The sequence below is a fragment of the Rana temporaria genome, chromosome 6 (genome assembly GCF_905171775.1).
Source record: "Rana temporaria chromosome 6, aRanTem1.1, whole genome shotgun sequence".
Taxonomy (NCBI): Eukaryota; Metazoa; Chordata; class Amphibia; order Anura; family Ranidae; genus Rana; species Rana temporaria.
The window spans coordinates 99,003,847-99,020,153 of NC_053494.1; the positions used below are offsets into that span (position 1 = coordinate 99,003,847).

Consider the following 16,307-nt stretch of genomic DNA (forward strand, 5'->3'; position numbering starts at 1 on the left):
AAAAGGTGAGCGCTACCATCAGTCCTGTGTCATGCCAACAGTAAAGCATCCTAGGACCATTCATGTGTGGGGTTGCTTCTCATCCAAGGGAGTGGGCTCACTCACAATGTTGCCCAAAAACACAGCCATGAATAAAGAATGGTACCAAAACACCCTCCAACAGCAACTTCTTCCAACAATCCAACAACAGTTTGGTGGAGAACAATGCATTTTCCAGCACGATGGAGCACCGTGCCATAAGGCAAAAGTGATAACCAAGTGGCTCGGGGACCAAAACGTTGACATTTTGGGTTCATGGCCTGGAAACTCCCCAGATCTTAATCCCCTTGAGAACTTGTGGTCAATCCTCAAGAGGCGGATGGACAAACAAAAACCCACTAATTCTGACAAACTCCAAGAAGCGATTATGAAAGAATGGGTTGCTATCAGTCAGGAATTGGCCCAGAAGTTGATTGAGAGCATGCCCAGTCGAATTGCAGAGGTCCTGAAAAAGAAGGGCTAACACTGCAAATACTGATTCTTTGCATAAATGTCATGTAATTGTCGATAAAAGCCTTTGAAACGTATGAAGTGCGTGTAATTATATTTCACTACATCACAGAAACAACTGAAACAAAGATCTAAAAGCAGTTTAGCAGCAAACTTTGTGAAAACGAATATTTGTGTCATTCTCAAAACTTTTGGCCACAACTGTAGTATTCTTTTTCCCGCCAAGCTCAGGGTCCAAGGGATCTGTAAGCACTTTGAGGGCAGGGAATGGTGTAAGGCAGGGGTACTGAATTAAAATTCAAGGAGGTCCGGTCGCCAAAATTTTCTTTGAGCCGAGGTCCGATTCCTCAAGTCTGTGCTATGACTCAAAAAGATTGTAGTCACTGTATGTCCATCAAAATATGAGAAAAGTACAATTTCCTTAGCATTTCAACAAACTTTATTGTCAAGTTTCAGTTACAACATTAAACATGTGGACAGTTGAAACTAGGATAGCTTTACATTTGCTCTTGTCTTTGTATAGAAAACAAACAACTATTTTTAACAAAAACAATATGGAAATAAATCAATAACTCTTTAATAAAACATAAAAAGCACCTCCATTTTTCAAGTAAAAGAAATAAGCACCTTCTAACTTAAACAACTAAAGGTGTCAATTTGAAAAAATGCACAAATTATCATTTTTTTTTTCATGCAAAAACCTCCCCTGTCTAGTGAGAAAAATGGGCTTTTGCTTGTCCTGCCAGTAGTTTGAATCTTGGCTTAAATTGAGTTACTGCCATTCTCATGCACATATGAAGGTGCTCATTGGTGAGCCTGGAACGATACTTTGTTTTAATAATGTTCATAGTGGAGAACGCTGACTCACAGCTGTACGTAGATCCAAACATGGTCAAGGTGTGTAGTGCTACCTTCGTTAGACAAGGGAAATCAGTCTCAGGAACAGTCTGTAGCCAGAAGTTAGCAGGATCAGTTCCTCCAAAGTGCTCTCTTAGTGCAACATTTGTTTGCAGGTCGATCATTTCCATCTGTAGAGATCCCTCGTGTGCCCACTTGAAGGTCTGTGTCACCTCCTTTGAAAAAACTCTGACGTCTTTAATGATGAATGGATTGTGGATAAACAGGAGGATCTGCTGTCCAAGACTGAAGCTATCAAACCTTTTACTAAAGTTTCCAATTAGTTTATTGATGAACTCAACAAAAGGAGAAACATCTCTCTTTCCTTCAATCTGTCCTTTCACCTTTGAGAAATGCAAGCACTCTCCTTGCAGATCTTCTTTGAACAAATCCAGTTTTCTCTGGAAGGAGCGGACAGCGGTCATCAAATCACAGATGGAGTTGTTCTTGCCCTGGAGCTTTAAATTTAGTTCGTTAAGGTGTGAGGTTATGTCCACTAGGAAAGCGATATTATCCAGTGTGCTCTCATCCTGTAAAAACAGTGAAAACGGTCTTGCTTTCTGACTTTTGAGTTGCACTAAGAAAGCCGCTACTTCTGTTCGAATGGACCAAAAGCGTTCCAATACATTGCCTTTACTCAGCCATCTTACATTGTTGTGAAGTAAAAGGTCATTTGCATTTGCCTCAACTTCTTTAAGAAACTCTCTTAGTAAACGATGTTGATGGGATGAGGATACCCTGAGGAAGTTGATGAGTTTCATCATTGTGTTCATGATTTCTGCAAACCGGTCTGATAGAATGGCACACAGGACAGTCTGGTGAATGATGCAGTGATAAGAAATAAGGTCAGGGTTGTCCTCTTTCAGTCGTGCCACGGCTCCTCTCTCCTTTCCTACCATGGCAGGGGCACCATCTGTGGTAACTGAGACCACTTTTTTCAGATCAATCTTCCTCTTTCTCAAAATCTCCTTAATGGCCTCATATATGTCTTGTCCTCTTGTGTGTGTCTCAAGTGGTGTTACACCCAACAGGTCCTCACAGATTTCTTTTGTTTCTCTGTGAAAAAATCTTACATACACCAAAAGCTGGGCATTATCAGTTATATCTGTGGATTCATCAATGGCTAAAGAAATGCATGCTGCACTCTGAATAGCTACCTCAAGTTGTCCCAATACATCCTCGGTTAATATTTCCGTCTTTTTTGTTGCTGTTGACGCCGACAGTGGGATCTGGTTGATTTTTCCACACAGCTCATCTTTTTGTTTACCCTCGAGTAAAGTTTCAGCAACAGCATTCAAACACTCCTTTACAAATGTACCATCGGTAAATGGCCTTTTGTGTTGTCCCAAAATCCACGCTACTTTAAGTGAACATTCATTTGCACGCTGCTGGGCGGTAAATGAATGTGAGAGGACTTTGGTGGATCTGTCATACTGAGCTTTCAGTTCCGTTATTTTACGTGCCCTCACCTCGGAATGCTGTGGATATGTTTGCGCAAACGAACTGTGTTTTGTTTCGTAGTGACGCTTCACATTGCTACTTTTTATTAATGCCACGGTTTCGCAACAAATGAGACAAATTGGTTTTAAACTTCCAATGGGAAGAATGAACATATATTGGCCTGTCCATTCATCTTTGAAGACTCTGTTTTCAGCATCTACCTTCCTTTTCTTGGCACAAGCCATGCTCTCTGGTGCCTTTTCTACGGTTTCCTCCACACACTTTGGTAATACTCTGTAAATGTAAAAGGGGTATTAGTGTTCCCCCTTACATCAATTGCCCCTATCGGAGTAATTCATTACATTGGGTGCCCCATCAGACTACCCCCAAAAATCAGTTGCCAACGTCAGAGTACTCCCTTACATCAGGTATTCTTGTCAGTACCCACTTACATCAGGTTTCTGCAATGGAAGGTCCCCTTACAGCTGGTTACTCCCATCAGTGTGCCCCCTTATATCATTTGACCCATTCTATAAGGTTCCCCCATCAGTGCCCCCTTACATAGCGTGTCCTCATCAGAGTGCCCTCTTACATTAGATGTCACCATAAGTGTCCCTCATTACATTGCCACATCAGGTGTGCCCATCAGAGTGCACTTTACATCAGGTGTACCCATCACAGCCCCCCTTTACATCAGGTGTCCCCATCACTGCCCCCCTTTACATCAGGTGTCCCCATCACTGCCCCCCTTTACATCAGGTGTCCCCATCACTGCCCCCCTTTACATCAGGTGTCCCCATCACTGCCCCCCTTTACATCAGGTGTCCCCATCACTGCCCCCCTTTACATCAGGTGTCCCCATCACTGCCCCCCTTTACATCAGGTGTCCCCATCACACTGCCCCCCTTTACATCAGTTGTCCCCATCACAGTGCCCCTTTACATCAGGGGTCCTCATCACAGCACTAATTTACATCAGGTGTCCCCATCACAGCCCCCCTTTACATCAGGTGTCCCCATCACAGCCCCCCTTTACATCAGGTGTCCCCATCACAGTGCCCCTTTACATCAGGTGTCCCCATCACAGTGCCCCTTTACATCAGGTGTCCCCATCACAGTGCCCCTTTACATCAGGTGTCCCCGTCACAGTGCCCCTTTACATCAGGTGTCCCCATCACAGTGCCCCTTTACATCAGGTGTCCCCATCACAGTGCCCCTTTACATCAGGTGTCCCCATCACAGTGCCCCTTTACATCAGGTGTCCCCATCACAGTGCCCCTTTACATCAGGTGTCCCCATCACAGTGCCCCTTTACATCAGGTGTCCCCATCACAGTGTCCCTTTACATCAGGTGTCCCCATCACAGTGCCCCTTTACATCAGGTGTCCCCATCACAGTGCCCCTTTACATCAGGTGTCCCCATCACAGTGCCCCTTTACATCAGGTGTCCCCATCACAGTGCTCCTTTAAATCAGGGGTCCTCATCACAGCACTAATTTACATCAGGTGTCCCCATCACAGCCCCCCTTTACATTAGGTGTCCCCATCACAATGCCCCTTTACATCAGGTGTCCTCATCACAATGCCCCTTTACATCAGGTGTCCTCATCACAGTGCCCCTTTACATAAGGTGTCCCCATCACAGCGCTCCTTTACAACAAATGTCTCCATCACAGTGCCCCTTTACATCAGGTGTCCCCATCACAGTGCCCCTTTACATCAGGTGTCCCCATCACATTGCCCCTTTACATCAGGTGTTCCCATCACAGTGCCCATTAACATAAAATGTGCTCATCATTGTGCCCCTTAACATAAAATAAGGGTCACGCTGATGGGCACATGTTATGTTAAGGGGCACTCTGATGGGCACAACAAAACTTATGTTAAAGCGGAGGTTCACCCAAAAAAAAAAACTTAACATTACATTCAGCCGAGTTGTCCTAATGACAATCGGCTGTTTTTTTATCCCCGTACATACCGTATTTTCACCGCCGCTTCCGGGTATGTCTTCTGCGGGACTGGGCGTTCCTAATTGATTGACAGGCTTCCGACCGTCGCATACAGCGCGTCACGAGTTGCCGAAAGAAGCCGAACGTCGGTGCATATAGAGCCGCACCGACGTTCGGCTTCTTTCGGCAACTCGTGACGCGCTGTATGCGACGGTCGGAAGCCTGTCAATCAATTAGGAACGCCCAGTCCTGCAGAAGACATACCCGGAAGCGGCGGTGAAAATACAGCATGTACGGGGGGAAAAAAAAAGCTGCCGATTGTCATTAGGACAACTCGGCTGAATGCAATGTTAAAAATTTATTTTTGGGTGAACCCCGCTTTAAACATTCTGACATTAGCTATATGCCTCCAGCATACTGCTAACATCTGCAGTATGCTGTTTCTTTTTTTTTTTTTTACTTATCGTTATACGAGCCCTTGTTATCCGGCTCCGAGCGGGGGATTACTTCCGGGTATAGGCGTTCCTAAGCAAAGAGGAGTTGATTGACGGGCTGCTAAAGCGCGTCATGCCTTCCGAAAATACCCGAAGTTACACTCGGGTGTTTACGGCGCCTGCGCAGTCAGCTCTACACGGCAGGCGCCGTAAACGCCCGAGTGTGACTTTGTGTATTTTCGGAATGCGTGACGTGCCTTAGCAGCCGTCAATCAACTCCTCTTCGCTTAGAAAACGCCCATTCCCCGCAGGATTCCCCGCTCAGAGCTGGTAAACAAGGGCTCATATAACAATAATAAAAAAAAAAAAAAAAAAAAAACAGCATACTGCAGATGTTAGCAGTATGCTGGAGCTAATGTGAAAAAGTGGATTTTTGGGTGAACCTCCGCTTTAAGGGGCACGCTGATGGGTATATTTTTAATGTGTACGCTGATGGGCATATTTTATGTTAAGACGCACTCTGATGGGCACAACAAAATGTGTCCATCAGTGTGCACATTAAAAATATACCCATCAGAGTGCCGCTTAAAGCGGTGGTTCACCCTAAAATCCACTTTCTGTCACTAGATCCAGCATACTGCTGACATCTGCAGTATGCTGGATTTTTTTTTCTTTTTTTTGTACTTATCGTTTTATCCGTATGTCTGCTCCGGCTCGAGCGGGGAATGGGCGTTCCTAAGTAAAGCGCAGTTGATTGACGGGCTTGGATAGCACGTCACACCTTCCGGAAATAGCCGACGTGACTCTAGGCTGCTTACGGCGCCTGCCGTGTAGAGCTGACTGTGCAGGCGCCGTAAATTGGCGAGAGTCACGTCGGCTATTTCCGGAAGGTGTGACGCGCTATCCAAGCCCGTCAATCAACTGCGCTTTACTTAGGAACGCCTATACCCGGAAGGATACGTCGGTCGGAGCCGGAGCAGACATACGGATAAAACGATAAGTACAAAAAAAAAAAAAAAAATCCAGCATACTGCAGATGTCAGCAGTATGCTGGATCTAGTGACAGAAAGTGGATTTTAGGGTGAACCATAACATAAAAAAGTGCCCATCAGCGTACACATTAAAAATATACCCATCAGAGTGCCCCTTAACATAAAAAAAAGTGCCCATCAGCGTGACCTTTAGCAGTATTGTTGACAATAAATTATTAGCCATAGTGATTAACAATATGCCACATACCGTGAATGCAGGGGCGGATACTGCAAGTCAAATAGCCGGGAACGAGTAGCAGGGGGCGGGGCGCGCACGGGACGTCACGCCTCTAGGAGAGCCAGGAGTGGACCCGGGAACCAGGAGTAGCAGGGGGCGGGGCACGCAAGTGACGCGTGAGACAGGCGTGGCCCCTACTCGCAATGTAATCAAGCATTGGACAGCGAGCTGCAGGGGAAGGAACGTGACGTCACGCCCATTCTCGCCGCCGTAAACTTCAAGGACCTGCGGTGAGGAGCGGGGGGGCGGGCACACACTGGCAGCGTCACTGGTTGCTGGGGAAACCCGCGATCCCAGCAAACCAGCGCTGCACTTTGTAAATGTACTGGCGGTCCGGGGAGAAGTGTCACTCGGGCCGGACTCGGACCGCGGGCCGCCATTTAGTGACGGCTGGTGTAAGGGAATAGTATTGTAAATTGACAGTGCTATATAAATGCCTGTTATAAATAAAAAACTCATCCAGGGCTTTCTAGATACCGTATATGTAGCACTGGAATCAAGTTTTGGGCAGTGATGTTTATTGCTAGGCTTGTTCAAAATATTCTTTACGTATTCTAATACCTTCCAGGAATTGAAGTTGCCAGCACAAAGACCCAACAAGCACATAACACCACAAAAAAACCTATATCAGAAAACACATTTAGTTTGGAAAGAGGTATAGTGGAACCACGGATTACGCGCATAATCTGTTCCAGGAGAATGCTCGTAATCCAAAGTACTCGCATATCAAAGCGAGTTTTCCCAATGAAGTCAATGGAAACCAAAATAATCCGTTCCGCATCAGAGAGCCTCGGAAACGTCCGGAAGGCGCGAGGACACCTTGGCTGACCTAGGCAAACCTTGGAAAGACTGTCCCGGGCCTTTCCGTTTAGCTCCGGCGCACCCCCCCACCCCCCACCTCAGGCCAAATGCGGTACTGCAAACTGCTCTGGCCTGATCCTGCTCGTTTTGTGAGACAACACTCGCAAACCGAGATAGGATTTTTATTTTATTTTTTAAATACAGTGCTCGTATTGCAAAACGCTCGTTAACCACGTTACTCGCAATCCAAGGTTCCACTGTACAAAGCTTTTTAAAAAAGTGTTTTGGACACTGATCTCCCTCTTAGTGGGGGGATTATAGGGGAGATCATGGTCAGTTTCTATTCTCGGCCATGGCTCTTCTATGTCCCCTCTTTTATTACATGTGTCTTTATAATATGTATGAAGGTTTTTGAAGGCACATTGCTCGCTGCTCTGCTTTATACTGTTTGTTCTTTACTTTCCACAATTTTAAATAAAAACAAATTGAAACAGAAAAGCGTTGGACTCCATCACAGGGACAGTTAAAATCTCCAAAATGATAATACACGCAACAGTACTGAATCTTCCCAGGAGTGGTTGTCTCGTGTAAATTCCTCCAAAAAGTCCAAAAAGAATTCATAAAGTGCATCTAAACTCAAATACAAAAAACTTTATTACATTGCAGCTCACCAGTCCTTCGATGTGGTGGCTGAATTTGTTTCCTCAGTTTTGTTTACCCCCCCTTTAATTTTACCTGATGATCTGGCTTGTAACACGCTTTTAATGTTTTAGTGGCTACACCCACTCCTCAATTCTCCTATGGAGGAGAAATCTGGACACACCCATGGACAGTGGCATTGTCATCCTATGGACAGGGCAGTGTAATGCCCCGTACATGCGATCAGGCTTTTGCCCGGCCAAACTCGCATCGGAATTCCATCGGAGTAAAAGAGAACATGTTCTCTATCTAAACTCCAATGGAATTCCTCTGAATATCCGGTGGAAAAACTCAGATATGGCATACACACAGTCGGAAATTCTGATCGTGTGTACGGGCATTAGATGGACTTTCTGTAACTGCTTAAACAGTGTTAGCTGTATGTTTTTTTTTTCTTTTGGGATAAAGATTTTTGCATAAATAAAAGGTGGACATGGTTGCTGTTAAATTGTTTCTCTCAACCTTCTAATTGCTGAAAAATGTAAAAGTGAGTCTTACTGGCCAAATGAACAGGTGAACAAATGAACAGATGCCTAAATAAAATAATAAATAAAAATGAATTGCAGCCACATCTAAATATTGGCAAGCTGCAATATACAGTGCCTTGAAAAAATATTCATACCCCTTGAAATTTTACACAATTTTGTCATGTTACAACCAAAAACGTAAATTTATTTCATTGGGATTTTATGTCATAGACCAATTGAATCCACTCCTCAGTGCTCAAAAAAAGATCCAATGTGTATTTGCGCACAGAGGAGTAGATTCAATTTGAGCACCTATTGTGAAGCACTTGATTGTGGGGATTTTTTCACCTTATGGACTATTTTTTATTAAATGTATTTATTTTTTGCAAATTATATGTTTTGTATGAACACAGTTTTTCATTTTTTTTTGTTTTGTTTAGACACTATGTTTTTTTGGTTTCACTTCTGGAGTGATATCTGTGTGGTATGATACTTATATTTCTACTATTTATGCACATGGAGGGTGTTTAGAATTTTTTTAGCGCCGCACAGTTATTTGTTTTAATAATTGATACACATATAGGATTGCGATTAGTGTCAGCAGCTATTTAAGTTTTTCCATTAGGACGTATAGGAGTGGTGTGCAGGTTTATTTTATTTATGTTTTCCATGTATTATCTGAAATTTTCCACTAAAAATACTGGAAACAAAACCATTTTATATAGTCGTTTGGTTTTATGCTGCTTTTGGCAATAGCACCTGAATAAATACGAGGAAAGGGAACTCACTGCATAAATTTACAGCCAGGGCCTTCTGGACAAAATCCCACCAAATAGTTGACACATATAACTCTGCGTGTATGCCGATGTCTGCACAGAGGACCTGGAAGCACAAAAACAAGTTTTATTTTATACAAGCCACTAATTACAACATTATTTTTTATCAAGCAGCCTGATCATGCTTCTTACCATGTTTACAGAAGCCTCGATCATACCAAGGACAATCTTTTATCTTTGATTCTGGGTCAATGTGTAAAAATGGACACTCCTTGTTGCTGCACTCACCTAATAAACAAAAGTTTTAGTAAATGTAAAACCATATATTCATTTATGCATTGCATTTCAATTATTTATAGCCTACTCTCTATTAACTTCTTGCCACCCACGTAACATATATGCAGCACAAAGAGCGTGGGCTTTAACCACTTTAAGGGGTTATAAAGCTTCGTATTTTTTCCACCTTAATGCATCCTTTGCATTAAGGTGAAAAAACACCTTGCACTCTCGGGTCCTTACCTTAGGTTACTTACCTGAGCCACGAAACTCCGACCCCGCGATGCTTTCCCCCAGCTTGAGGCGGCTCTTCATTTGGAGATCGATAGCAGCGCAGCCATTGGCTCCCGCTGCTGTCAATCAAATCAATGATGCGGCACACAGGGGGCGGGACCGAGTGATACAGTGGCGGCCATAGCTGCCAAGTGTATCACACAGGAGTGCGCCCGCAAACTAACCCCCTTGGGAGAGTGCTTCCCAGAAGGGGGTTAGCTCTTGTAGGGAGGACCCGAGACAGTCGCCGAGGGACCCCAGAAGACGAGGATCGGGGCCACAGTGAACTGCTCAGTGGAGGCAAGTATGGTATGTTTGTTATTTTAAAAACATTTTTTAACTTTAAAAACCCCTTTAAGCTCCAGAAGGTTTACCCACCCTTTATGACCAGGCCATTTTTTTTGCGATACGGCACTGCATTTCTTTAACTTAAAATTGCGAGGTCATACCGCCCTATTAAAAAAAAATTATATATATTATATATATTATATATATATATATATATATATATATATATATATATATATATATTATATATATTATATATATTATATATATATATATATATATATATATATATATATTTTACTTTCTGCTATAAAGCATACCCAATAATAATAAAAAAAAAAAAGAATCAATCTAATGTATTTATTAATTTAGGCCAATATGTATTCTGCTACATATTTTTGGTCAACAAAAATCCCAATAAACATATATTGATTGGTTTGCGCAAAATTTATAGCATCTACAAACTATGGGATATATTTATCGAACTGTATTATTGTTTTTACTAGGAATGGCAGCAATCAGGGATTTGACTGGGACATTGCGGCGGACAAATCTGACGCTAAGTGACACTTTTTGGGGACCAGCGACACCAATACAACAATCACTGCAAAAAAAATGCACTGTCACTGTACTAATGACACAGACAAGGAAGGGGTTAACATTAGGGGCGATCAAAAGGTTAAATGTGCTCCTAGGGGATGCGGGCGCTTTGACTGGGGGAAGACAGAGATCCAAGTTTCCATTTTCCCCTCTCACAGAACGGCAGTCTGTCTTGTTTACATAGGCAGACCGCCATTCTGCTTCTCCTCAGAACGATCAGAAAAAACAGGTCTGCTAGACCTGCCGATTGGCTCCCACTGTGTCCAATCACAGCAAGAGTGGGGCGCCGGCGGCGCACCCCAACCCAGTGCACAAAATCACATACATGTATGTGATTTTACACAGGAGGGCTGCCCTGCTGCAGTATATGTGCGTAAGGGGGTCCAGAAGTGGTTAAAGTGGTTGTAAACCCAACCAGACTACTTACACCTACAGGTAAGCCTAGATTAAGGTAGGTAGGTGCAAGAACTATCTCCTTAACCTACACGGTTAAGGAGATATTTGCAGAAAACACTGCACCGATGTCTACGGCGTGTTTTTTTGGGGGTTTACTTCCTCTTTAATGCCCACATGCCACACATACTGTATGCATCCATAGGCGTCTCTGTGCCGAGAGTGTACTCACTGTGCATTCCAGCTCCTGGTCTCTAGTAAAGTTTGGGAGCAGGCAGGACTGGCTCCTGAGCATATGACCACTGTGTCAGCAAATCACAGTGGTCATGTGATCAGGCAGACCTTACTGTCCCCTGGGCATAATAACCTAGCAAAAAGCACACCGGGGCTGGGCAGGAAAGAGTTTATCTAAACAGTCGTGATATCTGTAAACTAACTTTGTGAAAATCCGCACACATCTACTTTCTCTGATTCAGTGACCCGTATTCACTATGTCCTGTGGGTTAGCACTGCAGTGTCACACATTTCACAGAGCCTGCCTTCTGAACTACAGAGGTGCTGTGAGGAGGAGTTCCAGAAATCATAGCTTGCAGGCAGCAAGGAATCATGGGCTATGTATGTCCTCAGAAATTGAAAGTAAACAGCAGAGAAGAATCTGCAAGGCATGCAGGGAATCCAGGAAGTTGTGAAAAGAGATGGTCAGCAGACCGTCAGAACTCAGAGCTTATATTGGATTGTCAAAAATAACGATTACAATACTGAGGTTATAAAATGAATGTGTATGCCGTGTCTATAGATGCCCTCAAAAGAGAAAATATCTGTATGGGCTTTTTAGGGGAATTTTAGTCAAAACCAGAAAAGTCAAAACCATTTATTCTACATGCATAAGAGACACATGAAATGATGCAAAACCTCCCCAATGGGGTCACTGCGCAAAAAAAAAAAAAAAAAAAAAAAAAAAAAAAAACACAACCCAAACAGAAATTTCCTTCCACGCTAACAAAAACGAAAGAGAAAAATCTGGGGAGTTAAGCTCTAAAATTATACTTTAACCACTTAAGGATCTCCCAACCTCAGCGTACTGCGAGTGGTCAGCCCGTACAGGCAAAGCAACGTACAGGTACATCGCTGCCTGCTTCTCGGTTTAGGGCGCACACATGTTATTGTACAGAGTGGGAGTTTGTCAACAGGTCCCAGCCAATGATTCATGAACGGGACCTGCTGATTGGCTGTGTCCAACCACAGCCAAGAGCTCTGTGCCGACAATCAACACAGGGCTCTGTACAGAGAAAAAAATCCCTCTGTTTCTTATCCCTCTATATTAGTAGAGGTTAAATCTAGTAAATATCAGACTCCGATCAAATTTTTATTTAACTGCTTCCTGAACAGCATTTTGTAGATGCTATTACTTTTGCGCAAACCAATCAATATGTACGCTTTTTTTTTTTTTTAACCAAAAATGTGTAGTAGAAGAATACAAATTGGCCTAAACTGAGGAAGAAATTTGTTTAAAAAAATAAAATAAAAAAAATGGGGATATTGCAGCAAAAAAAAAAAAAAAAAAAAAAGTATTTTTTTCAAAAATGTCCCTTTTTTTGTTCATAGTGCAAAAAATTAAAATAACAGAGGTGATCAAATACCACCAAAAGAAATCTATTTGTGGGAAAAAAGATTTTTGCTTTTGTACAACGTCCCAATAGCAAGGTAAAATTTCACCCAATAGCAAGGTAAAAAACAAAAACAAAAAAAAAAACACAACCTTCTGACTTTAGAACCACTTACTTCCTGCCCAGAAGTACATGTCCCATGATGAGGCATTGCTCCTCACACATTCCCATTCAAGTTCTCAGGCACTTACTGATATGTATAGATGGTGTACAGAGCTCTGTGTGTGTTGCACTGTATTTCCTGATATGTAAACAAATAATGCATTCTGTATGCATGCCAACTAATCAGCTGGCCGATTAATCGATTATGAAAATAGTTGACAACTTTTTATAAAATCGATTAGTTGCTTCAGCCCTAGTTATGCAGCAGGACAATGATCCAAAACACAACAGCAAGTCCACCTCCAAATGGTTCAAACAAAGCAAAATTTAGGTTTGAGTGGCCTAGTCAAAGCTTGGACTTAAATCCAATTGAAATGCTGTATCATGAACTTACACAGGCCGTTCATGCCGAAAAACCCTCCAATGTGGCTGAATTAAAACAATTCTGCACAGAAGAGTGGGCCAAAATTGCTCCACAACCAGGGTTTGACAAATTTGCTTGGAATCTAGGAGCCAGCTAAAAAAGTTAGGAGCCAGAAAACGCACCCTGTCCCGACGAGCTCGCGCAGAAGCACATATGTAAACGGTGTTCAAACCACACATGTGAGGTATTGCCGCGATTGGTAGAGCGAGAGCAATAATTCTAGCTCTAGTCCTCCTCTGTAACTCAAAACATGCAACCTGTAGATTTTTTTAAACTTCGCCTATGAAGATTTTAAAGGGTAAAAGTTTGTCGGCATTCCACGAGCAGACGCAATTTTGAAGCGTGACATGGGGATAACTTTACTGTTGTCTTATTTTTTAATTAAAAAAAGTGTAATTTTTTCCCAAAAAAGTGCGCTTGTAAGACCGCTGCACAAATACGGTGTGACAGAAAGTATTGCAACGATCGCCATTTTATTCTCTAGGGTGTTAGGATAAAAAATATATATAATGTTTGGGGGTTCTAATTAGAGGGAAGAAGATGGCAGTGAAAAATAGTGAAAAATTACATTAGAATTGCTGTTTAACTTGTAATGCTTAACTTGTAATACCAACGGCCACCACCAGATGGCGCCAGCTCACACATCTGGTGGTAATAACTTGTAATACCAACGGCTCACCACCAGATGCCCACCTTCTAAGCCAAGTCGCCAGGACACCATTTCTAGTCGCCATGGCGACCTGGCACCCGGGATTTGTCGAGCCCTGTCCACAGCAATGTGAAAAACTCATTGCCAGTTATCGCAAACACTCGATTGCCGTTGTTGCCGCCAAGGGTGGCACAAGCAGTTATTAGGTTTAGGGGGCAATTACCTTTTCACATAAAGCCAGGCAGGTTTGGACAGCTTTTTTGGTTTAATAAATGAAACCACCATTTAAAAACTGCATTTTGTATTTACTCGGGTTATCTTTGTGTAATAAAATTTGTTTGATGATCTGAGTCATTTAAGTGCGACAAATATGCAAAAAAACTTTCAACAGCACTGTGTGTATGTGAAAAAAAAAAAAATATATATATATATATATATATATATATATATTTATTTATTAAAAAAACACACATAAAAATATTCATATACCTCAAACCAATTTCCCTGTTCGATAATAGGCACCATATGGGGTTCAATGTGGCAGCTCTCTCAATAAGTGCCCATGAAGGACACCTATGCAAAACACAGACTTAATGAAAGCACTGCTGGGTTCTTCACTAAAATCTCCAGAGGTACTGAATATGGATAGTGTAGGTAGGTACACATGCTGCTGCCCATATCTATTCAGCCAATACCTTGAAAGACAAGATATGTTGGAGGGACTTTGGCCGCACTCCTAATGCCTATTGCAACATCAACAAGTATGATCTGGCACCACAGTGTCCGCTGTTCTTAGGATCTTAGTGTTAGCTAAATATTTAAATAAGTCATAACCTTTGTAACACAGATTACAAAGTGAAGTAAACAAAATCACTTACCAAACTTGGAGTAGAAGTAGCACTCTGGCATTTTGGTCATGTCATACTCATGTAGAAATTCACACTGGTCACCCTTCTTACAAAGCCCTCGTAACCAGTGCTTGCACACCACTGTTTTCTCCCCACTTATGTGTCGAAAAGGACATGTTCCACCTGAAAATATAATTCAGTAATTAAATTACCCTTTAAAAGCTAAAGTTTCCACACCATGCATGGAAAAAGTACATCAAGCCTTAAAGGGGTAGTAAAGCTTTGCGTTCTTTCACCTTAATGCATCCTATGCATTAAAGGGTCACTAAAGGAAACATTTTTTTTTGCTGAAATGACTGTTTACAGGGCATAGAGACATAATAGTTAACTGATTCCTTTTAAAAATGATTAAAAATAGATAAAAAAACAATCATATAATGTGCCTGCAGTGTAGTTTTGTTTTTGCTGTTGTTTGCTGGTTCTCTGATGTACAGAGAGCCACTAGAGGGCAGTCAGCCAATAGAGAGCAGTGATACTTTGTCTAAAACTCCTCAGCACCAATCCAGTTTCGTTTTACTCACACCTCCTTGATTAGTGACCACCGTGAGAAATCTCCCAGTACTGTGGTTATCAGGAAACAGGCAACCAGGAAGTGTCCAGAACAGAGAGGATTTACAGCAACATGAAAGCAAAAACGAACAATGAGGACATGAAACCAGGACTGCAGCAAGGTAAAGGAAGCTATTTAGCTAAAAAAAAAAATTCCTTTAGTGACCCTTTAAGGTGAAAAAACATCCGATGCTTACAAGCCCCCCCAGCCCCCCCCCCCCGTTTACTTACCTGAGCCCTGGAAAGTCCCACGTCGTGAGCGCGCTGGCTTCTCAGCTCTTCATGTGGAGATTGATAGCAGCGCAGCCATTGGCTCCCACTGCTGTCAATCAAATAAATGACGCGGTGCGCCAGGGCCGAGTGATACACTTGGAGGCTATGGCCGCCACTGTATCCCACGGGAGCGCACCCGCAAGCTAACCCCCTTGGGAGAGAGCTTCCCAGAAGGAGGTTAACTCTTGCAGGGAAGAGCCGAGACAGCTGCCGAGGGACCCCCAGAAGACAAGGATCGGGGCCACTCTGTGCAAAATAAACTGCACAGGGGAGGTAAGTATGATATGTTTGTTATGTAAAAAATAAATAAAAATTAACCCTTACAACCCCTTTAAAGTGATTGTAAACCCTCACCTTATAAAACAACCCATCCAGTTTAAAATAGATATGAAAGGCAAACATTTGTGTATAGATGATATAAAAACAAACCCCCCCCCCCTGTTTTTTTTTGTAAGGGATCACATTCCCTATGTTCTCAGCTGCATAAGAGCTGGGGAAGGAGAAGCTGCAGCACACTGATCCTCCAAGTGAAAGGCTGTGCAGGAGGGGCGTGTCAGGGCAGGTCTGGTCATTGGAGGAGAGCAGGTTGAGTTCCCAGCATAGCTAGAGAACTAACCACTGCTTAGTGTGGTCATTTTATAATAGGAAGGCAGGAACACCAGGAATTTCACACAAAGGAAACAAT

General features: G+C 42.8%; 1 protein-coding gene across 1 annotated transcript in view; it reads right to left on the minus strand.

Moving 5' to 3' along the window:
- The window catches only part of CPSF4 (cleavage and polyadenylation specific factor 4), a 40,223-nt gene that overhangs the window by 9,955 nt on the left and 13,961 nt on the right, over positions 1-16,307 (minus strand). Inside the window, exons 3-5 of the mRNA XM_040357068.1 lie at positions 14,771-14,923; positions 9,413-9,508; positions 9,233-9,326 (exon numbers count right to left, since the gene is read on the minus strand). Coding sequence (XP_040213002.1) covers positions 9,233-9,326; positions 9,413-9,508; positions 14,771-14,923 — 343 coding nt within the window. The remainder of the gene's footprint in view (positions 1-9,232; positions 9,327-9,412; positions 9,509-14,770; positions 14,924-16,307) is intronic.